General features: G+C 53.7%; 1 protein-coding gene across 2 annotated transcripts in view; it reads left to right on the forward strand.

Annotated features, from left to right (window-relative positions):
- The window catches only part of MYH9 (myosin heavy chain 9), an 86,912-nt gene that overhangs the window by 50,535 nt on the left and 8,431 nt on the right, over positions 1-27,946 (forward strand). For both annotated transcript variants that reach the window (XM_040234719.1, XM_040234721.1), the window contains 25 exons: positions 3,149-3,241; positions 3,720-3,783; positions 4,526-4,624; positions 4,987-5,130; positions 5,852-5,947; positions 7,466-7,584; positions 8,368-8,520; positions 9,710-9,883; positions 10,558-10,731; positions 12,554-12,668; positions 14,868-15,061; positions 15,389-15,510; positions 16,800-16,869; positions 18,630-18,790; positions 19,644-19,752; positions 20,748-20,879; positions 21,333-21,539; positions 22,055-22,192; positions 22,809-22,932; positions 23,186-23,357; positions 24,129-24,341; positions 25,070-25,214; positions 26,455-26,661; positions 26,865-26,969; positions 27,237-27,389. In XM_040234719.1, the coding sequence (XP_040090653.1) occupies positions 3,149-3,241; positions 3,720-3,783; positions 4,526-4,624; positions 4,987-5,130; positions 5,852-5,947; positions 7,466-7,584; positions 8,368-8,520; positions 9,710-9,883; positions 10,558-10,731; positions 12,554-12,668; positions 14,868-15,061; positions 15,389-15,510; positions 16,800-16,869; positions 18,630-18,790; positions 19,644-19,752; positions 20,748-20,879; positions 21,333-21,539; positions 22,055-22,192; positions 22,809-22,932; positions 23,186-23,357; positions 24,129-24,341; positions 25,070-25,214; positions 26,455-26,661; positions 26,865-26,969; positions 27,237-27,389 (3,483 nt within the window). The remainder of the gene's footprint in view (positions 1-3,148; positions 3,242-3,719; positions 3,784-4,525; positions 4,625-4,986; positions 5,131-5,851; positions 5,948-7,465; positions 7,585-8,367; positions 8,521-9,709; positions 9,884-10,557; positions 10,732-12,553; positions 12,669-14,867; positions 15,062-15,388; positions 15,511-16,799; positions 16,870-18,629; positions 18,791-19,643; positions 19,753-20,747; positions 20,880-21,332; positions 21,540-22,054; positions 22,193-22,808; positions 22,933-23,185; positions 23,358-24,128; positions 24,342-25,069; positions 25,215-26,454; positions 26,662-26,864; positions 26,970-27,236; positions 27,390-27,946) is intronic.

Raw genomic sequence — 27,946 nt, forward strand, 5'->3', positions numbered from 1 at the left:
CCCCAGAGCCGGGTGTGGTCAGTCTGAAGCATGCCCGTGTGGTGCACTCTGTCTGTCTCTCTAGTACACACTCTTGAATTTCCCTATGAAATCTAAGTGCCACCGGTGTCCCCGGCAGCCATCTGGGCGCCCCCCACTTCCCAGGGCGCCATGTGCGCGTGTGTAAGTAAGTAGTGGTGTGTGTCTCCTTGCATGCAGACCTGGGGTGTGTCCTGCAGAATGTTCTAAAGAGCATAGTCTTCTGGAATCAAACCAGAAGTAACTTTTCATGTGCCAGACTTTGCCAGACATTCTGAATCTTTTTCCAAGGGGTGTCAGGAGTTATATTTAGAAACGAGTGAAGTTTTCTTTTGCTCTCTCTCTCTCCCCACCCCTTCCCCCATTTTCCATTCTTTTTTAAGGGACCTATTTTAAAAACAGGCCTGGGGAGGTTAGGAGTTCTCTAGCTGTGGTTTTCCATCTCTGGATTTGCAGGAAAATCCATTTGCCAACTACTGGTTGAATGCCTAGTATATGTCTGGATCTCCAGAGGGTGGCCTTGGTGTCGCTGCCTTGTAGGACAGGAGTGGGGAGACCACAGTTCCAGAGCAGTGACGTCGACCCACGTGTGTTATGTCTGGGGCTGATCCATCTGCGGGGCGAGGCAGGCCCCCAGCACTCAGGACGGCATGTGAGAGCTGTGACGAGCGGAGGTGAACTTGTCACGTCCTCTTTCTCAGACTGACGTGTGCTGGGCACCCGGTACCCAGCTCCAAGTTCAACTCGAATGATTGAATAGGCTGCCCTTGGCTTCTCACGACCGTCCAGGCCCTCAGTTGTAAAGGCCATTGACCAGTTTGTTTGATTTCCTTGCCTGAAGCTGTGCAGTGGTTTTCCACACACAGCCAGGCCACGAGACACTCTTGAACTTGCTTTGTGCCTTGTGTTCTAGGCCTGTCGTGGCATATGCTGGGGAGCTTGCTCCCCGCAGTGACCCAAGTGCTTATCCCAAGATCACCCATTGGGATACCCCAAACCTCACCTTATGGGGGTCAAGGCTTTGGCCAGACGGCAAGCTGGCAAAGCGGCGCTGGGTGAAGGGACATTCCAGATGGACTTCTGGAGTCTGAACAGTGACCTCTGATGCTCTTCCTCCCTCTGGTTTTTGTGTACTAGTTGGAGGCCCCTGGCAGAAACTCCACCCAGGGAAGCCCTTCAGAGACCATGCAGATAATCCCAAACCTCACGAGCACACTCTGCCTATAGTAGTGCCTCATAATTTCACAGTATGCAGGTTTCATTGACAAATAAAGGTTTCTTCTGTGCCCGTTAGGCATCAATGAAGAGAAACCTGTAGGTTAGCCGCCACCATTCAATTCATTTCGGCTGAGTTCAGCTCCGGAATCCAAGCTGGTCGCTCCTGGGTTGGCCTGGGGGCCCTACATTTCCACAGCAGCAGCCTGTGTCCCCAACAGAGGCCTTAGCTTTGCCTCTAAGCAGGCTGCCTGCTCCGGTGGGGACCAAGCTCCCATCTGACTGTCTGGCCTGTGCTTGGAGAAGGTGTTTCAGTGGATGAGGGGCCAGCGCTCACACCGACTCTGGATCCGTGGGCTGCCTCGCTGTCTTCCCAGCCCGTCTGAGCTGGGCACGGAAGCCAGTGTCCTGTGACTGCTGGTGCCCTGCACTCCTGTAGGGCCTGCTCTGTGGGCTTGACCTCTGCTCCTTGACCTGGCTGCACTGACCCTCCTCCGCTTAATCTATACAGTCCAAAATCAAGACTCTCCAACCCTGGAAGGATCTCTGATCAGGGATGGCGGTAGTGGGGTCCCCTCCAGTCTCTGGTGGCCTTTCCAGACCCCAGAGTATCCTCAATGTTCTGTAGACTTATGTACAGAATGGTTTGCCTGAGCGGCCTTATGTGCCGCAGGCGTCCCTAGGAGGCTGTAGCTCATTGCTCTTCGGGGAGCACCTGCCGCCAGTTCTCTCATCACAGATTACAGGCAGGCAGCCTTTATTCTCAGAAAGTCCTGGCTTGACTCCAGCCCTGCCGATAAATTAGAAAACCCCACCTGGCCCTTGTGTGATGTGCTGTCTCCCTGGAGTGCCCAGGGATTAAGGTGAACAAGAACCGTCTTTTCCTCAGGCAGTGTCAGTTATTACCTGGCCTGCCAGGAGGATGATAACTGCTTCCAAAGTCCTGCCCACCTGATAGCAGGGAGCTCCCCAGGTAGGGCTGGGGCATGGCAAGGGACGGTGTGGTAACTGACGGGTATGAGGTAGAAACCTTGAATTCGATGACCTGCTTTGCTGGATGATGGCTGGATGACCTCGGGCAATTCATTCCCCTTCCCTCTACTTCAGTTTTCTCTTCTGTGAAATGGGGCTACTCTTGTCTTTCCTACTCTAAGTATCACGAGGACCCAGGGATAAGAAGGAGTAAATAAGGGGACATTTTTGCCAACCACCAAGTATCATGAGACCGTAGTAGGGCTTATTGATGTTATCAATAAATAATTAGAACTCAAAGTGGGCCTTGCTGATCCCATGCTCAGACACTTGACTTGCTGGGAGAAGGTTTAGGGGGGTGCGGGGGGCTTGAAGAATGGCAGGACAGGGGACCAGCAGGGAAAATGCAGAGTTTATTAGGACACAGATGTGACAAGATGGTGTCTTGCAGATCTGGTTCCCTCTCTCCTTGTCCTCTGAAAAGGGAAAATTTTTTTGTGGGCTGTTGGGTGGGGAGTAGAGGCCCGGGGGGCAGAGGAAGGGCAGCGTCCTGGATGGAAACGTTCCAGGGCAAGGATTGATTTCTCTGTGTCTTGTCTTGTTTCGAGTGCTGCTTCCCAGTGCCTCCTCCAGGGCTGAGCCAGGCCGTCCCACCAGGTCCCCAAGCTGGATGGGCAGCCTGCTTTCCCTTTCTAGGGCCACTGGTTGATTAGCCCAGGAAGCAAGTTCAAGTCAGGCAGCGCTTCCAGACATCTGGCAGGAAGGTCGCTCTGGAGTGACAATGGGGACCAGGCCAAGGCCGGCGTGGTCGGAGTCCGGAAGCCCCCATCCCTGGCACGTGGGGCGTGTGGATACGGCTCTGCCGCCTCCCCTCCGCCTGGCAGAGCAGGTCTGGCGCCGTGCCACCGCCTGGCCCTCACCACGCCTCTGGGTTCCTTTCCAGGGTGAGCTGGAGCGGCAGCTGCTGCAGGCCAACCCCATCCTGGAGGCCTTCGGGAATGCCAAGACTGTCAAGAACGACAACTCCTCTCGATTTGTGAGTCGTGGTGCTCACGGGCACCTTCCCACCGGGTGTTTGTGCCCCAGATGCAGAGAAGGGTCAGACTTGGTGCTTCCGGGCCTGTTGCAGGCAATAGACTAGGTCACACACCTGCGTAAGGAGCTTCCTCAGCTCAGGTGAAGACAGCGAGGCAGCAGGGAGTCCCCACCAGTTCCCTGCTTGTCCTGCTATAACCGCAGCAAGTTAGAACCCAGAGTCAGACCAAGCAGGAGGAGCTCCTCCAGATAACTGCTTCCCTCCTCCCCTCTGTGGAGGAATTTGGGCCCCCCTGGAGCTGGTCCCGCTCAGGCTTGGCTGTGTGGCCCTTCTGAGTCCTGAGTTCCTGTGTGGTTGGGGTGCCGGGTCCCTGGCTGCCTGACGCAGGCTCAGTCTTTTGGTTTCCTGCCTCCAGGCTGTGCCACTGGGGAAGGGGCTGGACGATGGGGCTCTGATCTCTTCATCTGTCTTTCCTCAGGGCAAGTTCATCCGCATCAACTTTGATGTCAATGGCTACATTGTGGGAGCCAACATTGAGACTTGTATCCTTGTGGTTAACTGTAAAAAGTGTTCTGGGTCTGGGGTTGGGGGAAGTGACCTTGATGGAGAAGAGGCTGCTTCCTGATTCCTGCAGTTTCCCCTTTACCGGCCTCCTTCCCCTTTACACCTTGTCTATGGCACCAGGGAAAGGACCAGGATAAGTTGATTTTTCTTTATAGGAGGGATAAAATTGAGCTTAGGGTTTTGCAGGTGGCTCAGTGGTAAAGAATCCGCCTGCCAGTGAAGGAGACACAGGAGACATGAGTTTCATCCCTGAGTCGGGAAGATCCCCTGGAGAAAGAAATGACAACCCCCTCCAGTGTTCTTGCCTGGAGAATCCCATGGCCAGCGGAGCCTGGCGGGCTACAGTCCATGGGGTCACAAAGAGTTGGACATGACTGAGCATGCATGCAAAGTTGATCTTCGAATAGGATGGAGCTATAGAAGGTCATCCAGTGTGGTTCCCTGAAGGTAGAGTTGAGTGGATGCTCCTTTATCTTAATAGCCTGGGGAGGTGTTCTTAGCTCCCTTCTCTTGTGAGAAGGGGGCCCTTTACACAGACGAGACTCCCAAGTGTGAGGACTGCTGTTTGGACGGGCTACACGCCATGGGGGACAGAGCCAGGGTAGTTTGCCTTTGTTTTGTTTTGCTGTTTTCTGCTGGTGAAGCTCCATGGCTTTTGAATGGGGGGATGTGGCAGGCTGCCTTCCCAACAGTGTGCACAGTTCCTTAATGTTCTTGAAGATCTCCTGGAGAAATCTCGTGCCATCCGCCAAGCAAAGGAAGAGCGGACCTTCCACATCTTCTACTACCTGCTGTCTGGGGCTGGGGAGCACCTCAAGTGTGAGTTGTGGGCCCACCTGGGGGATTCCCCTGCAGTCAGGCCACACACTGCAGTCAGGAAATGAAATCTCAGCCTGGGGGCCGGCAAGGCGAGCCTGACTTCTGTTCCTGGGCCAGCTGCGGGCTTGGCCCCTATTTCGAACCAGGCCAGAGGGAGCCTGGGCAGGTCACTGTGCAGCTGCAGACTTCTGGGCCTTGATGCTCTTGGGTGGGGGGCTCTGTGTGTGCCCATCTAACGTGCTGGGGAGAGTCAGCATTCCTGGGGTGTTTCGGGGTGCTTCCCAATCTCCCACACCTTTGAGGTCACAGGGTTGACTGGCACCTCCTGACCCTCACTGAACTTTGCCCTCTGCCCCCTACAGCTGATCTCCTGCTGGAGTCATACAACAAATACCGCTTCCTGTCCAACGGGCATGTCACCATTCCCGGGCAACAGGACAAGGACATGTTCCAGGAGACCATGGAGGCCTTTCGGATTATGGGCATCCCAGAGGAAGAGCAGATGGGTATGGGCCAGCCCTCCCCGGGGAGGCTGGGGAGCGCTTCCTATTGGCACTGGGCATTAGGAAGTCCATAGAGACTGGAGGAAGGCTGAGTGGTGGGAGGTGGGCCCGCAGATTTAAGATTCAGGGTTATTTCTTCTTGGTCATATTGCCCAGGGCATATGAGGACAAAGGACAGGCTCCTAACTGCCCAGGGCCTAGGTCTGCTGCTCCTGTCCTTGCCATTTGCTGGACGTGGAATATTCCTGCTTTGTCCGAGCCGAGTGTGGAAGGGGCCGGGGCTTCTGCACTGGTGACGCCCAGAGTGACAGTGGTGTGGAGCTTGCCTGTGTCTTCCTGTTTCTCTAGAGGGAAGTGAGGGGGACCTTGATACTGTGTTTTAGGAAGATTAGGGGCTGGGGCGTGTGTACCCTGTTCTCCAGCATTAGAGTCAGGGTCGCTTTTGCTTTCCCACCGACGGGATGTACATGGACAGGCCTGGCTGTGTTCCAATAAAACTTTATTTTTAGAAACAGACCGTGGGCCCTAGGTAGAGGCACATCTGAACTTAGAAGCATTAACAGAGCTTGTATCTAAGCACAAGGCTGCCCCAGTGGAGGCCACCAGAGGCCCTGGAGATGTGCTTTAGGCCAAGGCCTGGTGCCCCACATGGTTTCTCTTACCCGAGGGCCTCTGAGGGGTGACACCCCACCTGGTTCTGAGCTGCCTTTCATTGCACCCCAAGGCTTGCTGCGAGTCATCTCGGGGGTCCTCCAGCTTGGCAACATTGTCTTCAAAAAGGAGCGTAACAGTGACCAGGCCTCCATGCCCGACAACACAGGTAACCCCGTGGGCCCCTCACCTGACTGTGCGGGTAGGGGCCTGGGTGAGATGGCTCAGGAGAAGGAGTCTTGGAGAGATCTTAGACACTCTTCTTTTTTGTGTGTGTGTGTAATAAAGTTTTATTAAAGTATAAAGGAGATAGAGAAAGCTTCTGACATAGGCATCAGAAAGGGGTAGAAAGAGTACCCGCTTGTAAATGTTAGCAATGGAGTTATATACTCTCCAGTGAATCCAAAGAATGTCTGGAGGTTGTAAAGACCTCACCAGACCTACTCCCATAATTTACATTTTAAGATAACAGAATTAGCCAGAAGGTTTAATCCAGAGACTGTCCTCAGGCATAATACATAATACATTGTTGTTAAATAATCCTAAGGACTGTAGAGAAGGAAAAAAGTTTGTCCTTTCTTCCTCCTTGAGAATTCCAGACCCCTCTCTCCTTGGGGACCCCTAGACTTCTTATCAACCTGCCTAGGAAATGACTCTCATTCCCCCTTTTTCTTTTAGGAGAATTATGTTGCCTAGGGAAAAGGGGCATCGTTCTCGTTCCATAACTGCTTCCGAGCTGAGGAGGGGCATTGTCCCTAAATTGGCGAGGCAACATATTCTCCTAATCCTCATATTGAGGATATCTGATCCAGGGGCCCCAAATAGTAGTTGGAGAAAGTTGCAGCAGTAGCAGGAGTTTGAGCAACCATTTGTAACTTAAAAGCTTTCATGTGGCTAGAAAAAAATCTAGTTATACAATTACAGATGTAAGGCAACATAGTCATTAAAACAAGTTAAAATCAGAATTAACAGTCACATTATGTCCGCAGTTAAGGTGCCACATGTTGCACCAGTCCATCTTAGAGTTATGCACCTGTACGGCTGCCTGTCACTCTGTATTTTTGTAAAACACTTGTGAACATGACCCTGATGCTCCTTCGTGGAGTAAGTGTCAGAATGAGCTAGAAAACCCATGATCTGTGGCCCCGAGTTTCTCTCATTTATGCTGAGGCCAGACCGGTTGTTTCGTTTATAAAATGGTCATTTCTGCTGTCGTTCGACTTGCCTGTGGACTTGGGAGGACGTGAAACACTGTCCTCACCCTAGCTCTTCAGCCATTGCTAGTCCTCAGGTCATTGCAAGCAACCCTACTTAAGTTAGCCTTAACATGTGCTTCTGAGGGGCTTTCAAAAGAATTTAATGCATGGGTGTGTGAGTTGTCCTGTTCTGTCCTTATGTCTAGGGTGGTGCTGTTTGTGTTCAGGACCCTCTTTTACATTCAGGATGTGGCCAAGGGTGTGCAGAGGTCCCGATGTGGGGCCCTGAGTTGGGAGCCATGCCCGCTGGCCTGTCTAAGGGGAGAGCCGGCTGTTCTGTGCCCTGTGGAGGAGGGCCGGGCCTGGGTTGATTGTCCTGGTAACGATCACTCAGTTACCACACCTTTCACAGATTGAGCAGAGGGACTTGTTCTCTTGGGTTTAATTAAAAGCTTTTACCCCTTCCTTCCTTACTCTTTGAAAAATATTAGCTGCCCAGAAAGTATCCCACCTGTTGGGTATCAATGTGACCGATTTCACCCGAGGAATCCTCACCCCACGCATCAAGGTGGGACGGGATTACGTCCAGAAGGCGCAGACGAAGGAGCAGGTGAGCCCTCGGCTGGGGGGCTGGGCTACGTTGGCGAGGAGGTTGCAGTGGCCACATTGAGGCCTGCCCTGGGGCATCCCCTGTGTTAGCGCTGTCACCTCTCTGAGTCCTCACGGCACCTTGGAGAGCAGGTGGTGCCACCCCCACTGAGAGCAGGAGGAAGCTGGGCCCAGAGTCCAGGCTGCAGGAGTCACTGACTCATGGCTGGTCTTGGCTCCTGGTTAATCTGGTCTCCATACCCCTAGCTGTCTTACTTGAAGCACATCTCAGATGTCATTTCTTCTGTAGCTACTTCAGTTCATATCCATTTATTTAAAAAAAAGTCTTTGCAAAGCTCTAGGTTCATTCTGGGTCTTCCCAGGTGGCACTAGTGGTAAAGAACCTGCCTGCCAGTGCAGGAGACCCAGGTTTGATCCCTGAGTGGGGAAGATCCCCTGGAGGAGGACATGGCAACCCGCTCCGGTATTCTTGCCTGGAGAATCCCATGCACAGGGGAGCCTGGCAGGCCATAGTCCATAGGGTTGCAAAGAGTCAGACATGACTGAAGCGACTTAGCGTGCACGCACGCAGGTTCACTCGGCATGTAATGTTGAAAGTTTAGGCTCTTGCCACTTCCTTCATTATAAATAACACTGCAGTGAACGTATCTGTGCTTGAAAGTTTTTTCTCATCTTTGAGGCTGTTTTTCTTGGGGTGGGCCCTGCAGGTGACATTGTTGGGGTAAAAGGAATGAGCGCACTCCCTGTGTCTGACCCTTCCCCTCCACCCTGGGTGTCCCTGCAGGCTGACTTTGCCATCGAGGCCTTGGCCAAGGCCACCTACGAGCGCATGTTCCGCTGGCTGGTCCTGCGCATCAACAAGGCTCTGGACAAGACCAAGAGGCAGGGCGCCTCGTTCATCGGGATCCTGGACATCGCTGGCTTCGAGATCTTTGATGTGAGTTTCTCCCTCGAGACCCCTCCCACCTCCTGAGCCTCTGGGGCTGCCTTCTTGGGCTGGGGTCCTCTCTCACCTGGTCCCACAGCAATTTGAGCTGGGTGCCTCCTTGCTTGTGTGGAGACAGGAGACAGCAGTTGGGTGTATTTAAAGCTTAAACAAAGTGCCCTTTCCCAAACAGAAATGCTGGCGAGAATAGTACCATCTAGACGGTGTTCTAGGAGGCCTCACAGGCAGGGGCTTTCTGTTCGTTTATTGTTTATGTTTTCTCAAATATTGATTTTGAGTTTTGTGACATGACTTTGTCCCTGCCCATAAAGACTTTGAGGTCAGGTAGCAAAAACTGGTAATTGCAGGAGCTCAGATTCTTCAGCCTAGGGTCCATGGCTGTTTTCAGAGGAGCCGTGAACTTGGGTGGGGAGAGAATTGCCTCTTTATTTTCCCTGGCCTCTCAGTACATGATGCCGTTTCTTCAGCTGTGTATTCAGCAGGGTACACACACCACAGCTGCACTAGCAGTGCTTGTGTTCGGTCTCTAGTGGAAATCAGGTATTTTCACATCATAGCAGTCGTTGCCTGTTGTCAAATTGTTTCGGTTCCCAGGTGGCGCTAGTGGTGAAGAAGCTGCCTGCCAGTGCAGGGGACATAAGAGATGCATGTTTGATCCCTGGATAGGAAAGATCTCCTGGAGAAGGGAATGGCAACCCACTCCAGTACTCGTGCCTGGAGAATTCTACGGACAGAGGAGCCTGGTGGGCTCCAGTCCGTGGGGTCGCAGAGAGTCGGACATGAAAGAAGCGACTTGGCGCACACGCATACTGTTTGCATGCACCTCTACTTCAAATTCTAGGTGTTGCGAATCCAACGGCTTGGACCTGTGCTTGTTAATTAAGAAGCACTATGGATTTCTATGTTACTGTGTTTGATAATTACATTTCAAGATAACTTCTTTCTCTTTTGATCTATTTTGTGCATTTGAAAACATCACCTTGATACAGGGGCTCCACCAGACTGCTGGCGGGGTCCATGGGCCCCAGCAGTGCAGCCCCTGCTGTGGGTGTGATGAGGGAAGGCCCACGGGGATGGCACGGTGGGGCCCCAGGAGATTCTGCCCAGACGCTCCTCCGGTCCTTCCTGGGGGCTCGCCGGCAACAACAGGGATCTGTCTGACCCCATCTCCCTCTTGCAGCTGAACTCCTTCGAGCAGCTCTGCATCAACTACACCAACGAGAAGCTGCAGCAGCTCTTCAACCACACGATGTTCATCCTGGAGCAGGAGGAGTACCAGCGCGAGGGCATCGAGTGGAACTTCATCGACTTCGGCCTCGACCTGCAGCCTTGCATCGACCTCATCGAGAAGCCGGTAAGAGCCGCGCTGCCGCGCCTCGCCCCACCGTTGCTCTGCCCCTCTGGGGACGGAACCATCTGTGATCCTAATACCGAATGGTTTACTTTGACGATGAGTGTTTTGTTTAAATCAGTTTTGTTTTCCAACAAACAAGATGGTGTTTGGTTCCCAGGCCTGACAGCCCGTCCCACAGTGCCCGAGTCTGCTCTCTTATAAACTCAGAGTTTGGAAGGCTCTGGGACTCCGGGGTGCTTCCTCTTCCTCAGGAGCCTTATCCTAAATGTCCCCGCTCACCACATAGTTGTGTGGACACACTGTGTGTCGAGTGGGGTCTGAGAGGGACTCGAGGGGCCAGGACCCCTGTTGAGGGGCAGCCTCTGGACGTGGGTCAGGGATCTGTGTGGCCCATCAAGCCACCACGTGATTTCCAGTGTTCTCATGGGAGAATCTTGCAATCAATCGTTGGATTAAGGTGTGTTGGACATAGCCTAGACCTCAGAAATTTCTTTTTCAGCTAGAACTTGTAATTGGAGTGCTTTCAGTCACGCTCCTTATTTTTCTCTTGTGTGAAGAAAGCACTGCCCACCTTCTCTTGAGTTTCTGAAAACCAGGCTGTGACTTCTTTACGAGGGTGAGAGTCGGTGGGTTTCCAGGTCAAGCTGACCTGCGCGATTCTATGCTCCCTCCAGGCAGGCCCTCCTGGCATCCTGGCCCTGCTGGATGAGGAGTGCTGGTTCCCCAAAGCCACGGACAAGAGTTTCGTGGAGAAGGTGATGCAGGAGCAGGGCACCCACCCCAAGTTCCAGAAGCCCAAGCAGCTGAAGGACAAGGCAGATTTCTGCATCATCCACTACGCTGGCAAGGTGAGGAGTGCACACCCTGGTGTCATGCGGTGTGTTATTATTAAGTGTGTTTTCCAGGTGTAGATGTACTGTTTGTGCTAAAGTCATGGACTCTGCAGTCTGAATTAGGGCTCTGCTTCTGTGTGACTTTGGGCCAGTTACTTCACCTCTCTGAGCCTTGGTTGCCTCATCTGGAAAATGGGGGTGACCACCACTGTACTGGGGAATGTGTATTAAAGGAGCTCACAAAGCCCAGATCTGGGCAGTCAGTGCTCTGGGGCAGGGCCTCTCGCCTCCACACTGCCCACCTCAGTGGCCAGATCAGTCTTTATTGTCAGGGACCCTCCTGCATGTTGTAGGATATTTAGCAGCAGACCTGGCTTCTCCCCACCAGAGGTGAGTAGCACCCTCCCTACTTGCGACAACCAGAAATGTCTCTAGACATCCTGGAACATCTGCTGGGTGGGATTGAGGGGTAACATTGTCCCCTGGGTGAGAGTCATGCCTGTAGGTATTGTTGGCTTTGTTATTGCCAAGACCACCAGCCAGGAAGTAGCAGAGCTGTCTTCATACCAGCTGTCAGACATCCTCCAGTGGGCTTGATCCCAGGGCTTGGACCTGAACAGGGGTGTCCTGAGTCTGCAGAGGTCCAAGCTTAGACTAAAGCTGGTTCTTCTCAGGAAGTTGTGTTGCTTGCACAGAATGTCTAACAGTTGGATGTGTGATGAGCTGGTCAGTCCTCAGCCTCCCCATCAGTGAGGATCAGTGATGAGAAACTTGTGCTGTCACAGTGGTGCTCCCAAACCACCCGTGGTCCTCTCCCACCCTTCTGCACGTGGCCCCGCACTGTTCGGCCTCCCCTGCTTAGCTCCTTTGTCTCCTAAGGCTGTTAAAACCACTCTTGATTTTAAAATACTTGTTAAGGAGATCTCTTTTTTTCTAGTTACCTGAGGTCATGCCCCCCTGAATGCCCACGTCTCCTGCCCTTTGTTAGAAATGCAGGCAGGCTTTTGTTGCACTGTTGGAGGTGATGCAAAACCTGGGCACACCTGAAAGCCCACGAAGGGCTGAATGGTGAAACTGGCCGCGTGCATCGTCGTCCGGCCTGCACTGCAGCAGCTCAAAGGACAAGGATGCTGGCCGTGCCCACGGGGACAGATGCCAAGACACCCAACTCTAGGGTTTGTCCTCTCCCAGGAGGTCATTCTGCCTCTAGGGAGAAAGACGCCACCGTCTTGCACCTCATCATTGACAGCCTTGCATGGGAAAACCTGCAGAAAGGGGCCAGGAGGGGACCACAGGCTGAGTTACGCTGTGTTGGTCAAGAAGCAGGCTGTGGTGGCCAGTCGCTCTGTTTGTATTCTTACAATATATAATGTTTTATTACTCTTGTTTTTGAGAACATATTTCAAAAAAGGTAAGAAGAATATATGCTCTGAGAAAACCTGAAAATCCTGAAAAAAAAACAAAACAAAACAAAAATTACTTGTCCTGTTGCTAAAAGGAATTATTAGGATTTTTTTCCCCTAACGTTCATATTGCTGCAAACATTTTTAAAAATAGAATATTCTACTATGTAGCTGCAACATAGTTTTCTTAGCCTGTTCCCTGCAGCCAGACGTTGGTGCTGTTTAAATATTTTGCCTTCATGTAACTCAGCAGAGAACATCTTGTGGAGGCTTTCACCCTGGTCACTCATTATTTCCTTCTTGGGGATGAAAATACCAGGTTGAGGGTCTTCGCTGTTTTTGATGTTTCCGCCCATGGGGTCAGCCTGCTGCCATAGAGCCTGTGCGCACCAGTGTGCCCTGAGCAGCCTGTGACTAGAGGTCTGATCTTACAGGTGGATTACAAAGCTGATGAGTGGCTGATGAAGAACATGGACCCGCTGAACGACAACATCGCCACACTACTGCACCAGTCCTCTGACAAGTTTGTCTCGGAGCTGTGGAAGGATGGTACGCCCTTGGCCCTCACCCTGCCTCCCCTTGCCCACAGCTAGGCCCCTTCCCTTCCTGGCCACTGGCTGAGTGCAGGGCTCAAGCCAGAGGGTTTGTGCCCACTTAGCTCCCAGGAGCGTGGGCTCCTCCAGCCCTGAGGGTCACCCTGTCCCTGAATCCTGGTGTCCTTGAGCCCCAAGCATCCTTGAACTTCCTCTGGGGCAGAGGCTTCTCCAGGCTCTGAGGCCATAGACCTTTCCCTTGTAGGGGGTCGTGTGGTGGCCCAGCACTCGGCCACCTGGGTTCCGTCCAACTCCTCACTGCCTTCTTGCATCTCCTTGGTAGCCAGTACCTCTGGAAGCCGTTCTTTTCCTTGTTTCTGCCAGTTTCTCCTTCCCTCTGCCTGGGTTTTGCTTTAACCTCTCTGTTGCAGAGATGCAGAGCACCCAGAGAGCCTATTTCTATCAGCGCTTTCCTATCCTCCACCTAGAACCAGGTGACTGGCCGCCTGGCGCGGCGCCAAAGTGTGCTGCACCCTGGGCTGTGTGGCTGGCGCTTCTGCTGAGCTTGCCTGCTCTGCCTGGCTGCTCCTGCCTGCCTGTGCTCCTTCCCTGGTCTCTGCCCTGGGCTTGTGTGCAGGTTCCGGCCCCCTCCCCGTCACAGGCCTCCAGTAGAAAGCCAGGCCCATCTGGGCTGGGCTTTGATATTGACAGCTTCATGTTATAGATCTTAAAAAAATTGTTTCACAGTCCAACATCCCCTTCAGAACACCCCTCATGAAGGCGGCATTTCACCGCTTGGATGGCTGCTGTGTCTCAGCACAAGGTGCTGTGTGTGTGTGTGCGTGCGTGTGTGTGTGCGTGTGTGATGACTGCTGTGTCCCAGCACAGGGTGCTGTGTGCTGCTGTGTGTGTGTGTGTGTGTGTGTGTACTGCCTGCGCATGCTCGCCTGTGGGCCCAGACACTTCAGTGCTGACAAGGGTACCTGTGTGTCTATGCAGCAGTTACTCCTCCTCCTGGGCAGGATCTTTTGGGCCAGGACCCCCTCACATGAAATGACCAGTTGTTCGGGGGTGTGTTCAAGCTTCCCCTGGGCAACCTGAGTGACTTTCACAAGCCACCCAGTCCCAGGACACCTTTGGTGGCCAGAGGGGCCCTGTGGGGGCTGCAAGAGGTACAGTTGCCTCCTGTTTTAACTGAGGGGTTCATTGGGTCTATCCTCACTCCTGGCTTCCCTCTTGTTGCTTTCAAATAAATAACAGAGATCTGGCCACAAAGGAATAAGAACCTTTGTCATAGAATTCTTAACTTTTGCATCTAGCAATGGAAGTCTTCAAATTTAATACTGGCTCTGGTGGTGTCAGCCTGACCTCAGATCACTGGCCACTTAGGTTGGGCTTGTTCATCATTTGGTTTTTGCCCGGGAGGAGGCGGTTCATTTCATCGTTCTGGGCAGGAGCCACAGTGATGAGGGCTGCTTCCTTAGAGGGTTGGTCTAGATGAGAAAGACCCGTGATCTTGGAGACCAGGCGAGACCTGAGAGGGAGAAGGATCCTCGGCCTTTGGGGTAGCTGTGGGCAGTGGTGGTTCTTTGGAACTCTCTGCCCTGGCACCATGCATGTTGCTTTAGGCCTGTGATGTAGAGAGCTCTGCATGGGGGGATTCCTGACAGAGAGAGGGTGGGCCAGACTCCTGCAGGCTGAGTAGCTTTAGAGCTCCTGCCTTCTGACCTAGCCCAGTGCTCTCAGGTAACGGTCAGTGTGAGTTCAGGATACTGGTCCGCTTTTTTCAAATGACTGAATGGAGTATCGGGTTCCTGTCAGTCAAGTCTGAACACCTCCTCAGAGCCAGGCTCGTGGACCAGCTCTGCTCACTCCTCCAGAATGCATCATCAGCTCTTGTGTCTCTGGGTTAGGAGCGTCCCAGGGTGGCTGAGATAAGTGACAATGTGGAGTCAGCCTTCACGAATGTGCTTCCCCACTTTGCGGCTCTGCAATCTTCCCAAACCCTTTACCCCTCCTCCTCTCTGCTCACAAGGCCACCTTTGCTCTCAGCCTTTGGAGATGGCCTTAGCCTGCTTCGTAAGCTCCACGCAAAGATGGCCTGCCACTCTGTAGTCTCCTCTTTCTCTGATCAGATTGGCCTGTCTGTCTGTCCCGCCCCTCTGCCCTGGCCCGGACTGCCGGGTTCTCACGTGCTCTTGCCTGCTCTCTCCAGTGGACCGCATCATTGGCCTGGACCAGGTGGCTGGCATGTCGGAGACGGCGATGCCCGGGGCCTTCAAGACACGCAAAGGCATGTTCCGCACGGTGGGGCAGCTGTACAAGGAGCAGCTGGCCAAACTCATGGCCACGCTGAGGAACACCAACCCCAACTTCGTCCGCTGCATCATCCCCAACCACGAGAAGAAGGTGCGGCTGCTTGGTAGTGTGGCGTGGGCCGCCCAGCCCTCGTCTGTCTCCCTGAGCAGAAACCCCTTGCCTGCGGCACACAGCGCCATTGGTTCAGTCACCCTGCGGGCTGGCTCGGGCACTCTTAGGGTGCAGCCTGCCCATAGAGCCTGTGTTTCTGCCTCTCAGACCTGGATCATGTGACTGAGCTGTCACTACTATGGGTGGACGGGCAGTGACTGCTCCTTCCTGGGGGGTCGTTTGTCCTGTTGAGTCCAGAGGGGCCCGCCCTCTCTCCATCAGTCCCTGGGCATACAGGAGGAGCACGTGCATGGATTTCTTTCCTAGGCCGGCAAGCTGGACCCCCATCTGGTGCTGGATCAGCTGCGTTGCAATGGGGTTCTCGAAGGCATCCGGATCTGCCGCCAGGGCTTCCCCAACCGCGTGGTCTTCCAGGAGTTCCGGCAGAGGTGAGTGGAGAGCCTGTAGTGGGGTCCACCTCCTCGTCCACACTGAGCTGGGGCCCTCTGTGCCACGTTCCATGTGAGGAAGGACTTAGTGTTTTGTCGCTAAAATGAAAGTTATCACGTTGGCTTCTGCTCCCAGTCATTGTGGGGGCCGGGTGCTGTTTGCTATAATTAGAGGAGCTCTGAAAAGACGTTAGAGGAGGATCAGCTGGAGCCTTGAGTATGAAAAAAGTCGATGGAATTGGATGTCTGCTGTGTGTGCGGAGGGGGACAGTCGTGACACCGGCCTATTTGCCTAATGACGTGTTTAGCTCTGGTTGCTGTCTGTTGCAGCCCTCTGGTTAATTTCTTGGACCACCCCGTTGATTAGCGGTTCTCTGCAGCATCTCAGCAGAGATGGGCTTGGCCGTGTTCACGAATTGTGGTCAGTTATATAGACAGAGATTATTAGGAAAACGTTCTGCAGCAAATGGTTTTCTCTTTGTACTCAATATATGCCATTTATTTCGTTTTTTTCCTTCTTGGTAACAAACATGGAAGATGTGTTTGGAAGTGGGAAATGGTGGCTTTAGACATGTCATGACTTGATTTTTTTTCTGACAATGCCTGAACTCCACATATCTTTCTAATCATGAGGTTATGAGGTGTTTTCTGATTTGTATCAGATGATATTTGTAAAACTGCTACAGCTAAGTCGCTTCAGTCGTGTCCGACTCTGTGCGACCCCAGAGATGGCAGCCCACCAGGCTCCCCCGTCCCTGGGATTCTCCAGGCAAGAACACTGGAATGGGTTGCCATTTTCCTTCTCCAATGCAGGAAAGTGAAAAGTGAAAGTGAAGACGCTAAGTCGTGTCTGACTCTTAGCGACCCCATGGACTGCAGCCTACCAGGTTCCTCTGTCCATGGGATTTTCCAGGCAAGAGTACTGGAGTGGGATGCCATTGCCTTCTCTGATTTGTAAAACTAGACATTTAATTTAAAAAACTTCTGGGGCTAAAGATGCAGGTGCTGCTTAGCAGTGAGTAAGCCCACTTCAGAGCTCACCCATAAGTGAATGAAACAGTCTGACATAAGTTTCCATTCACTTTCTGGAAAAGGCCAGGCCTTCCTCGTGCCGTTCAGCCTCAGGAAAGAGCAGGATATGATTCTCTGAATGTCCCCTTTCCCTCAGACACTGTGGAGAGAATCCTACACCTGCTCCACTGTAGGGATGGCCCTTGTCTTGTGGATATTCCAGGCCACATAGAATCCGAGCAAGGGGTGTACTGACGTGCTGCCCTTTTCCTCCTCAGATACGAGATCCTGACTCCAAATTCCATTCCTAAGGGCTTCATGGACGGAAAGCAGGCGTGTGTGCTCATGGTGAGTGGGCTCTTCTGGTGGGTGACGTGTGGCTGGTATGCACACCCAAGTGGCCAGCGCCCACATGCCTGCTCAGGGCCCTTTGGATCTGTTGACGCCTGTGCTCTCTTGATCCTCCCGTGAGCCTGTTCTGGTTCTGCCAGGTGCACTGAGCATCAGGTGGTCGGGATGGTGTGTGGGACTGGGGAGGGGAGGAGGAAGCCAGGGCTCAGATAGCAAGGCTGTGGTGTGAGGCGAGACCCTTCCTTCTGGGCACATTTGGTTCTTTCTTGCTCCCATCTCCTCTAATATTCACAGGGGGCAGCTCATCACCAGGGCCCCACGACTGGCCCAAAGCTAGCAGAGTCTGAGTTTCTGGCCCTTTCCTCTCTTCCCTGCCACTGGCCAGTGTTCAGCTGGCAGTGGGCACTGGATTGTGCTTAGTGAATGAAGGCCCCGAGATGACCCAGTGGCCACGCTGGGGCTCTACCCACTCGGTCATTTTTCTGCTTTGCAGACAGGCATCTGGCTGGGTCTCATGTGTCCAGGGTCAGCAGCCAGCGCCTCCTGCTTTCTTTACTTTGCATCTTTGCCAGAGAGTCAGCAGAGGATGGGTGGGCATCGGGGAGGAAAGAGAAAAGGAAAGAAAAATTCAATACCACCTTTGTTCAGAGCAGCCCTGTAAGGGATGGGGAGGTGGAGCCTAGAGAAGGAGGGAGGAGACAGGGGTCTCTGCTCTGCGATGCTTGTCACCCGGTGGAAGGGAGGTGTGAAGGACAGAGGTATGCCCCCAGCTCGTGTTTGGGCCACTGTTTCTCCAGAGACTCAGCTACTGGTCAGTGAGGGGTGTCCCCCTTTTAGACAGAAGCAGGTTTCCTCCGTCTAGCTCTGTAGGGAAGACAGTTGGCCAGGCTCGTCATGACGGGAGGTGGGGCACCCAGCGATTCTGCCCTCCCTGGCCTGCCCTTTTCCCAGGGCCTCCTCCAGACCTGCAGGGCCTTTCGTTGAGCATCAAGGGCCCAAGATTCCTCTTACCTATTCAAGGCTCTGCCTCTTGGAGCTTGTTCTAAATCTCCTCTCTCCCAGGCAGACAGATGGACAGACAGACTGTTACCAGTGGGCTTAATAAGAGAGCCTTGTTACTGTACCGAAACAGCCCTGTGATGGTAACGACACATTGCTTCAAGCTCATTCAGCAATGGTCCCAAGTGTGACCCCGTGCTCAGCACCTTGTGTGCCTTCTGGTTTCATTCCCACAGCTCTGCTAGGAAGGAAGTTCTGTTTATTTGCTTTGTTAACTTATCTTTTAATTAAAGAGACCATTATTTCCATTTTACAGCTGCGGAAATGTGAGCCCACAAAGGTTAAGGCCTGGGGTCACCTAGTTAGTATTTGATCCTGGTCTGAGCTGGAGTTGGTGCTGGGCTTGGACAAAGCAATGATGCTTGACCACCTCTGCTCAGAGGGTGACCTGACTGGGTGCTTGTAGAACAGGCCTGTAGTGAGGGGGTGGGGCAGAGAAGAAAGAGGAGACCTATAGGGTCCCTTCAGGGCTGAGATCCTGTGTTTCTCTGCAAGTCTGACTCCTTACCTGCCCCTTGCTGGCCCCCACCTTCCCCATACTGGCGTTTCCCCAGCTCCACTTTCCCTGTACCAGAAGGCTGCCCATAGAGCAACAGGGCCAGCCCTGGCTCCAGGCCCCTTCCCTGGCCTTGGCCTTGCTCCAGGGGTCCGTGGTGGTGGGGGTGGCACATGGTCACCAGCCGGCTCTTCTCCTCTAGATCAAAGCCCTGGAGCTCGACAGCAACCTGTACCGCATTGGGCAGAGCAAGGTCTTCTTCCGGGCTGGCGTGCTGGCCCACCTGGAGGAGGAGCGGGATCTGAAGATCACAGACGTCATCATTGGCTTCCAGGCCTGCTGCAGAGGCTACCTGGCCAGGAAGTGAGTCCCGGGACACCCACACTTTGCTCGGGACTCCCAGCTCTCCTGTAGTGGAGGGCACTGAGGAAGCAGGGCCTGGGCGCCCTCATGGCAGGAGGTGTCCCCTGGGGAGACCCACATAGCTTTCCCTGCCCCCTGCTTCCTGGATTTCTGCCTGAGGTTTAAAGTGAGCTGGAGGAAGGAGTGACTGTGTTCAGATCTTCCCTCCAAGAAAGCCCCTGCCTCCCACTCTTCCTCCCTGTGTCCCTCTGTAGGGGTGACACCCAGAGCCGGCTGTCCCCAGAGGACCCTGAGCTCCGAGGAGGAGGTGCCCTTGAGTCCTGGCAGCTCCTCTGTGGGGTCAGGGGCTGACTTGTGCAGGACAGTGGGCGGGGCAGCTGCACATTTGCCCCTTGACTCCTCTGTGTCTGGGCTCTGGGGCGTCTGTTCCAGTCTGAGCTCTGAATGTTGTGGAGAGAGCATGAGTGTGGGTGTTTGGACAGATGGACATTTGCAGGACGTGAGCTGCTGACGTTCTCTCCCCAAACAAAAGCCCCAAGGTTGTGGGTGACACGAGGGTGGGGAGCTGCAGTTGACAGGTGGCCTTAATGACCAGTGGTTACACTTGACTCTGTAGCGACCTCACTCACCCTTTAGTGAAGGATGGTGGTTGTGACCTTGTCCTGGTCACCACTTCGAGGTCACCTGTAGGACTCAACCCCAAGCCTGCCTCCTTCCCCCCACATCTGTTTTGAAGTGCTCCCGGCAGGGGTCGGTCCCTCCAGAAAAGCCCCCAGGAGTGAGGTCAGGACTGTGGGCAGGGAGGTTGGCCGGCCCCCGCCTGGAGGCGCTGACCATGACCCTCGCGCCACAGGGCCTTCGCCAAGCGGCAGCAGCAGCTGACGGCCATGAAGGTCCTGCAGAGGAACTGCGCCGCCTACCTCAAGCTGCGCAACTGGCAGTGGTGGCGGCTCTTCACCAAGGTGGGTCTGGAGGGCTCCGCGTGGCACAGGGACGAGCGGGCCTCACGCTGGCCTCCTGCGGGGCTCAGGCCCCGGGGCTGGCACTTTGCCCTTGTGTCTCCAAACCCAGAACTTGAGCCAGGATGTTCCTGCCCTGTGGGGTCTAGAGGGGCGTGAGCTGGGGTGTGTGTCCAGCGTGGATGGCCGAGGTGCTGCAGGGCTGGGCTGGGCCAGCTCCTGGGATGTCAAGGCCCTGCCTGCCCACCACGGCTCTGTGTGATGACAGGGCTGCCCACTCAGGAAACCGCGGTCTGTACGGTGGCTACGTCTTCCCTAGCCTTTACAAAAAAATTCTCTTGTATTTAATGTCGGTCAAGCTACTTTTGTTTATGGTACATAATTTGTGGTAACTGCAAAATACCATACCAACAAAAAGGATAAATAAGAAAGTAAAAATTCACCTATAATCCCTTCAACCTTGAGCCAACATCAATATTGAATAAATGTTTCAATATTTATTCCGTTTTCTTTTAAACACTCCCATTAAATCTCTGCTGTGTAAACCATACACCTTCTTACATAGCTGAGCTTTTTGACTTGTGTAAACATTTTTTTTTTTTGCATTTTCCATTTAAAATTTTTTCATGAGCATAATTTTTTAAAAGTCAGCGCACTGTTCCCTAGAGATGTTTCACAGTTTATCTGGCTACTTTTCCGTCAGGGGATCTATATCTCTATGCTAAATTTTCACTGTTGTAAACAATGCTGTCCTGAAAATCTTCATGCACATACAGGGCTAGTTTCCCCGAATTGTAATTAGTGGGTTAGAGGCCTGTGGAGCACAGCACCAGATTGATTTCCGGAAAAGCTGTACCCAGGCGTACCTGCTCCGCCCGAAGTCCTGCCTGCACCTTGTTCTCGTGCCCTGGCACTTCCCCAAGCGAGGAGAAAGCCCCCAACTCTCAGCCTGGACGGGCCTCTTTCCCTGAGCTTGTCTCCTCTACCTCCTCTCCTAGGTCAAGCCGTTGCTGCAGGTGAGCCGGCAGGAGGAGGAGATGATGGCCAAGGAGGAGGAGCTGGTGAAGGTGCGGGAGAAGCAGCTGGCTGCTGAGAACAGGCTCTCAGAGATGGAGACCCTCCAGTCCCAGGTGGGTGTCTGCAGACTCTGCCTGCGTAGTGCTGCCTCCTGCTGGCCACCAGGGCTACTGCTTAGCCGCTTCAGTTGGGTCTGACTCTGTGCAACCCTACGGACTACAGCGTGCCAGGCTCCTCTGTCCATGGGATTCTCTAAGCAAAAATACTGGAGTGGGTTGCCATGCCCTCCAGGGGATCTTTCCAACCCAGGGATTGAACCCGGGTTTCCTGCATTGCAGGCAGATACTTTATCACTGAGCCACCGGGGAAGGCCCAGTAGACAAAGCATAAACTTGGCATTGAAGGGAAATTGGGGGGTAATTTCCTTGATGCAGGATGTGATGTTTAGACATGCCTGGCAGCTTAAGCATCCTGAGATGGAGCCTTCGCTGGGGACCAGCTCTCCCATGGGGACAGGCAGCCTGCAAGCAGCTGTCAGAGCTCACATTTCTCCTGTGTTCCCGCAGCTCATGGCTGAGAAGCTGCAGCTCCAGGAGCAGCTCCAGGCGGAAACGGAACTATGTGCTGAGGCTGAAGAGCTCCGCGCCCGTCTGACAGCCAAGAAGCAGGAGCTGGAAGAGATCTGCCATGACCTAGAGGCTAGGGTGGAGGAGGAGGAGGAGCGATGCCAGCACCTGCAAGCCGAGAAGAAGAAGATGCAGCAGAACATCCAGGTGCCTGGAGGAGGGGCTGGGCCGGATCCCAGGAGGGGAGTGGGGGACAGGGTGGGTGGGGAGCAGGGACATCCCAAGTGCTATGGGAGGACAGTCTCTGTCCTGGGGGCAGCCTTGGGGAGGTGTTCTCTTTGAAGCAGTTTTTTTGTTTGTTTGTTTGCTATGCTCTGTGGCTTGTGGGATCTTAGTTCTCGCTTGGCAGCGAGAGCTCAGAATTCTAACCACTGGACCGCCAGGGAATTCCCTGGCTCATTATTTCTGACACATGTCAGGTGTTCATGAGCACTGCCCCTCCGAGCATTGAATCCGATTTAATTCCCCTCCTCTGTGATCACTCCGGCTGGTCTGAGGAGCTGAGGGTGGACACTCACTAGAGGTGGTCCCTCAGAACACATGACCTTGAGTTGGAACCAGGTGGGGTTCTCATTCCTGCACCCCGATTTTAAATACGTGACTCCACACGTGGGCATTGGGCCCCATTCCATCTGCTCACGGTTCCATCGGCTTCATGGCAGGAGCTGGAGGAGCAGCTGGAGGAGGAGGAGAGCGCCCGGCAGAAGCTTCAGCTGGAGAAGGTGACCACTGAGGCCAAGCTGAAGAAGCTGGAGGAGGACCAGATCATCATGGAGGACCAGAACTGCAAGCTGGCCAAGGTGAGGCCGGTGGCCGGGCCCCTGTCATCGTCTTCCTGGCCACAGATGATAGCTGGGCATCACTTTAGGAGTGGGAGAGACCCCATCAGGATGCTGACCTTCATCTCCGGAGGATGGGGGTGGCCAGCTTCACAGGGCAGGATGGCTGTCCGGAACCCTGCCACGTTGGGCGTAAGCGGGCTGTGTGGTCGCTGTTGTGGAATTAGGACTCCAGTGGTGGCCACACAAAGCAGAAAGTGAGAAGAGCAGGGGGACTTTAGGGGATGAGGAAGGGCGAGGCCACAGGCATTGAGAAGGTAGCGCCCTCCTGCCCCAAGTTCTCTCACTGACACTCACCATCACCTGGGAGGTCTTTTTACCTGTGCAGAAAGGGATAATGCAGGAAAGGGCTTGGCACCCCATTTATGGGTCCCCAGGAAGCTTATGCAGCTGTTTCAGAGGAGCTAGTGACTTTAAAATGACCCCTTTGACTTGAGAAATCCTAATGCACTTGACCAGACGTTTAAGGTCCTGCCGCTCCATTCAGACCTTAGTGTCTGGGTGAGTCATGCTTGAGGAGACCCAGTGCCTTCTGCACTCAACTAACTTTAAGCTCTGACCCACCCTCGCACCCCAGGAGAAGAAGCTGCTGGAAGACAGAATAGCTGAGTTCACCACCAACCTCATGGAAGAGGAGGAGAAATCGAAGAGCCTCGCTAAACTCAAGAACAAGCATGAGGCGATGATCACTGACCTGGAGGGTAAGTGGTGGGACGCAGGGACTGTTGGACTTGGGGTTGCTGGGGTACCCACCACTCGAGGACCAGCATGGGCCTCACTGCCATAAGCTGGGGTGGCAAGCAGGTCTCCCAGGACCTGTGGCATCCAGCCACTGCCCTCCAGACGTGGGACATGGCAGCTGCTCCCTGTGAAGCCTGGTATTTTATGTAAGATTTGAAGACAAAGAGGAGCTACTGAAGACTCTGTTGGCATCTCTCCGCTCTTCCTTCTCAGAACGCCTGCGAAGAGAGGAGAAGCAGCGCCAGGAGCTGGAGAAGACCCGCCGGAAGCTGGAAGGAGACTCCACCGACCTCAATGACCAGATTGCCGAGCTGCAGGCTCAGATCGCCGAGCTCAAGATGCAGCTGGCCAAGAAGGAGGAGGAGCTCCAGGCTGCCCTGGCCAGGTGAGGGTCAGCGCATCAGGCCGGATGGCCAGTGCCTGCGTTCTCAGCAGGCTTCCTGCTGTGGTTCTTGGTGCATCAGTGAACTGTGGGCATGCACTCCACTGTTGTCTGGGAAGCTAGTTTACAGCAAAGCATTTTCTGTTCACTGAAAGTGCAGTCTGGGCTTCTTGGTCGTCTGTAATCCCGCCCAGAAGTCATCTACAGTCCTAGTCATCCAATCACAGCAATTCTTTCTTTTATAAAATTTCATGGCTATAGGTATGCTTTTTAAAAATAGATTTTATTTGGGGGTGCATTTTTAAGTTCATAAGAAAATTGAGCAAAAGTTGTAGTGATTTCCCAAGACCCGCCATTTAGCAACTGCCCCCACAAGAGTGATACATTTGTTACAACTCATGAAGCTGCTCAGATGTTTGATTATCACCCTAAGTCCAGAGCACATTTGTGTTTCTACTTTGTTATTGTAATCATGGACGGTAGCATTTTATTTCCTTTTTTTTTTTCATTTAACGTTTCAATTAAAAAAATGTTTAAAGCACTGAAGCTTAATTTGGAAAATGAAATTTTTCCTCCATGAGGCTTTTGAATTCTAGTGGAATAGCCCTTAAGTCTTCCGGATGCTTCAGTGTCTTTGCCAAGAAGAGCTCCTAAGGGGCTATGATTGTCATCAGCAGGACTGGCTTCAGCTGCATCTCTCTAAGCCTTTTCTGCAGACTCTGCTCTCTGAAGGTGACAGCAACCTCATCCTGACGTTGGTGCTCTCTTTGGCAGAGTGGAAGAAGAAACCACCCAGAAGAACATGGCCCTGAAGAAGATTCGGGAGCTGGAATCTCAGATTTCGGAACTCCAAGAAGACCTGGAATCTGAGCGTGCTGCTAGGAATAAAGCCGAGAAGCAGAAACGAGACCTCGGGGAAGAGCTGGAGGCTCTGAAAACGGAGCTGGAGGACACTCTGGATTCCACAGCCGCGCAGCAGGAGCTCAGGTGTGCCTTGGGGCTGACTGCCTGGTCACCAAGGATGGGGATGGTGGTGCAGGGAAAAGGGGGCCCTGGCCTCAGAGTGGGGACCCCAGGGCCTCTGCACACACACAGTGTGGCCTGTTGTCATGGAGCCTGGAAGCTCCAGGAGATAGTGAGGGACTGGGAGGCCTGGTGTGATGTAGTCCAAGTTGCAAAGAGTCAGACACAGTTTAGTGACTGAACAACAGGAACAGATGGAAGCTGACGGTGCCTCAGCAGCTTCTCTCTAGAGCTGAAGAACCTGGCTTGGAGTTGGGCTGAAGCAAGGGTGGGCTTTAAGGCTGAAAGGCTACAGAAGCCCCTACAAGGCGTGTCTGTGGGGACTTCCTGGCTCTCTAGTGGTTAAGACTCTGCGCTTCCACTGCAGGGGACATGGTTCAATCCCTGGTTGGGGAGCTAAGCTCCAGCATGCTTTGTGGTGCAGCCAAAAAAAAATCTTATACATTACTCTTGGCTCCCCATATTTAGAATAAAATTCAATTCCTTGCATAAAAAGTCTATATTACATTTTTTTTTTTTAATGGAGAGAAAAAAAGTGTGTCTGTGCCTGCGCTATAGGATTGATAGCTGAGGAGGGAAGCCAGCAGGCAGAAAGCTGCCTGGAATGGCCAGTGCTCCCCACCGGACTCTACCACCAGGGCAGCCTTGCTCCTGGGCCCTGGCCTCCCTCCTGAAGGCGTTTCTCTGTTCAGGTCCAAACGTGAACAAGAAGTGAACATCCTGAAGAAGACCCTTGAGGAGGAGGCCAGGACCCATGAGGCCCAGATCCAGGACATGAGACAGAAGCACTCGCAGGCTGTGGAGGAGCTGGCTGAGCAGCTGGAGCAGACGAAGCGGGTGCGTGGGCCCCCTGGGACTGGCTCCGTGAGGCTTGGCCACTGTGGGCCGGCGGGAGGGTTGGGGGACCCTCGCGCAGTCCAGGCTCCAGCCCTTCCTGACTGCGTGACTTGGGGGGGGCATACAGGTCCCTCTGTGCTTTAGTTTCCTCTTCTGTGAGGGAGGCTAGTGAGAGCCCATTTCATACAATTACGTGAGAGTTAGAGTTGGTAACGTGTGACAGTGCACAGTCGGTAAGGGCTCAGTAAGTTGTTCTAGTCTTATTATTACCATTATTATCCTGTTCAACACCTGCCAGACCAGAGTTTCATGGAATTGGAGTGACTCTGAAACAAGTCTCAGAGGGCCATTGGGTCCCTTTCCTGAAGCCCAGCCCTTCTTTAGAACACCTCCAACACATGGTCAGCTGGAATCTTCAGGGAGAACCCTGGGGATGTTGACCTGGCTGGTTTCTCAGCCAGGGGACTGTGACCAGGCAGTTCCTGAACAAGCCTCCTGTGGTTTCCAGCTCACGGCCACCCTTGTTGGTAGCCCAAGAAGACAGAGGCTCTTCTGCATGGCAGCCTGTACAATATTTTCAGAAACATGCCTTGTCCCTCTGTTTCCCTTTGACTTCCTCCTGGTTCTGGGCAGGTTGAAGCTTTGCCTTTTCCTCTAGCTGTTTTCACCCAAAGAGCTTTTGCATGCACTTGAGGTCTGGTTTACCCTTGAACTTGCCTTTGATACTGTGACTGGCTTGATACAGAATAGATTGGGATTGTGTTCTGTAAACTTGGCTTTTATATTTTTTGGAAGAACATTTCAATGTTATGGTGAACATCAAATTTCTAAGAGGCTTTCCTGGAAGTCTAACTATGAACAATTATAATTTCCCTAAGCCTATAATAATAATGCTAAAATCTTAACATCAGCAATGACAATGTCTTGCCCTTGGACATTCCCTGTGCTCTGTGCGGGAGGCCAGGCAGGGATGGTTTGAGAGCCAGGGGAGCTGTGGTCTTCAGAGGTGAGGCCTCGTGCCAGGCATCCTGTTCCAGCTGGGTGATGAGTCCACATCAGGCCTGAGCCCTCCAAGTCCATGGTCCTCGCCAGCTCGCTGCTCCCTGGACTTGCCGAGTGTCGCTTTTGCTGCAGGGCAGCAGATTCCGAGTCTGACTCCACCGGCTCTTTGATGATGTTGGGAAAACCAGCCTCATGTCATAGGCTTCCCGTTTTATATCTTTGCTTTCTCCCCTCTCAGGTGAAAGCCAACCTCGAGAAGGCCAAGCAGACCCTGGAGAACGAGCGAGGGGAGCTGGCCAACGAGGTGAAGGTGCTGCAGCAGGGCAAGGCGGACACCGAGCACAAGCGCAAGAAGGTGGAGGCCCAGCTGCAGGAGCTGCAGGTGAAGTTCACCGAGGGAGAGCGTGTGCGCACAGAGCTAGCCGACAAGGTCTCCAAGCTGCAGGTGAGGCCCCCACCGGACTGCCTGGGTCCTGGCCCCTGCTGCCAGGGCCCCTGGTCTTCTCTCGCTCTCTCCATGACCAGGCTCATGTGTGAGCTGCCCAGGGTTCAGCCTGTGGCTCAGGTCCAGCATGGCTGAGAGAGCCGAGGTGGGCCCTGAGCAATCCTGGTCAAGCTCATGGGGCTTTGTCTCCCGTCCACGCATAGGTCGAGCTGGACAATGTGACGGGTCTTCTCACCCAGTCGGACAGCAAGTCTAGCAAGCTCACCAAGGACTTCTCTGCTCTGGAGTCACAGCTGCAGGACACGCAGGTAAGGGCAGTGATGGGCCCCCTGCAGCTGTTCTTATCCTGGGAGGACCCTGTGCCCACATGGCCTTAGCTGCCAGGCCTCTGGGTCTTCCTCACAGTGTCCTCCTCAGCGTCCCCAGGCTCTCTGGGACCTCCTGGCTCCCTGCCAGATCTTTGCTGGCTGCCCCTTGAATCTGGGGCCTGCTCCTCTCTCCCACCGAGAGCATGGGGACCACAAGGCTCTGACAGTGTGGGTCCTGAACCCTTGACCCCCTTGTCTGCTGAGCAGGAGCTGCTGCAGGAGGAGAACCGGCAGAAGCTGAGTCTGAGCACCAAGCTGAAGCAGGTGGAGGATGAGAAGAACTCTCTCAAGGAGCAGCTGGAGGAGGAGGAGGAGGCCAAGCGGAACCTGGAGAAGCAGATCTCCACCCTCCACGCCCAGGTTCGGAGCTGGCTGCCCTCAGATTGCCCCAGAAACGGTGGTAGGAGCCTGCAGGCTGGGGAGCTTCTGGCCGGGTAGCCACCTGGATCTGGAAGCACAGCCAGGCCTCCCCAAGCTGGCCGCCCCGCCTCGGGGAGCTCCTGCCCTCCCCAGACCAGGGCTCACTCCTGTGGTCCCCAAGGAGAATTCAGGGATCCGTGAACTTGGCTGGAGTTCATCTTCATTTCACCAGTCTCCAGCTGACCCTCAGCATTCTGTTCCCTTTTGAATGTGGACACCAAGCTGTGATGGTAGCAGCGCCTGTGGCCTGTTGAGTGGAAACCACTGGTCATTGTGTCTGAGCTGAGGCCAGGCTTTGGGAAGGTCACTGTGCTCCTCGCTACTCAAGAGCCTGCTCTCTGCTATGCTAAAGAAGCACACCAGTTACTGAACCATTGTCTTCAAAACATACCTGACAACTGCACTCTCTCACAGTGGTTTCCTGGTAGTCCTACATATTTCGCTTTATGCCTGTTAAAACATCGTCATGGAAAGGAGGTCGTGGTCTTCTCTAGACC

Source organism: Oryx dammah, unplaced genomic scaffold (assembly GCF_014754425.2).
Source record: "Oryx dammah isolate SB20612 unplaced genomic scaffold, SCBI_Odam_1.1 HiC_scaffold_29, whole genome shotgun sequence".
NCBI classification, from domain to species: domain Eukaryota; kingdom Metazoa; phylum Chordata; class Mammalia; order Artiodactyla; family Bovidae; genus Oryx; species Oryx dammah.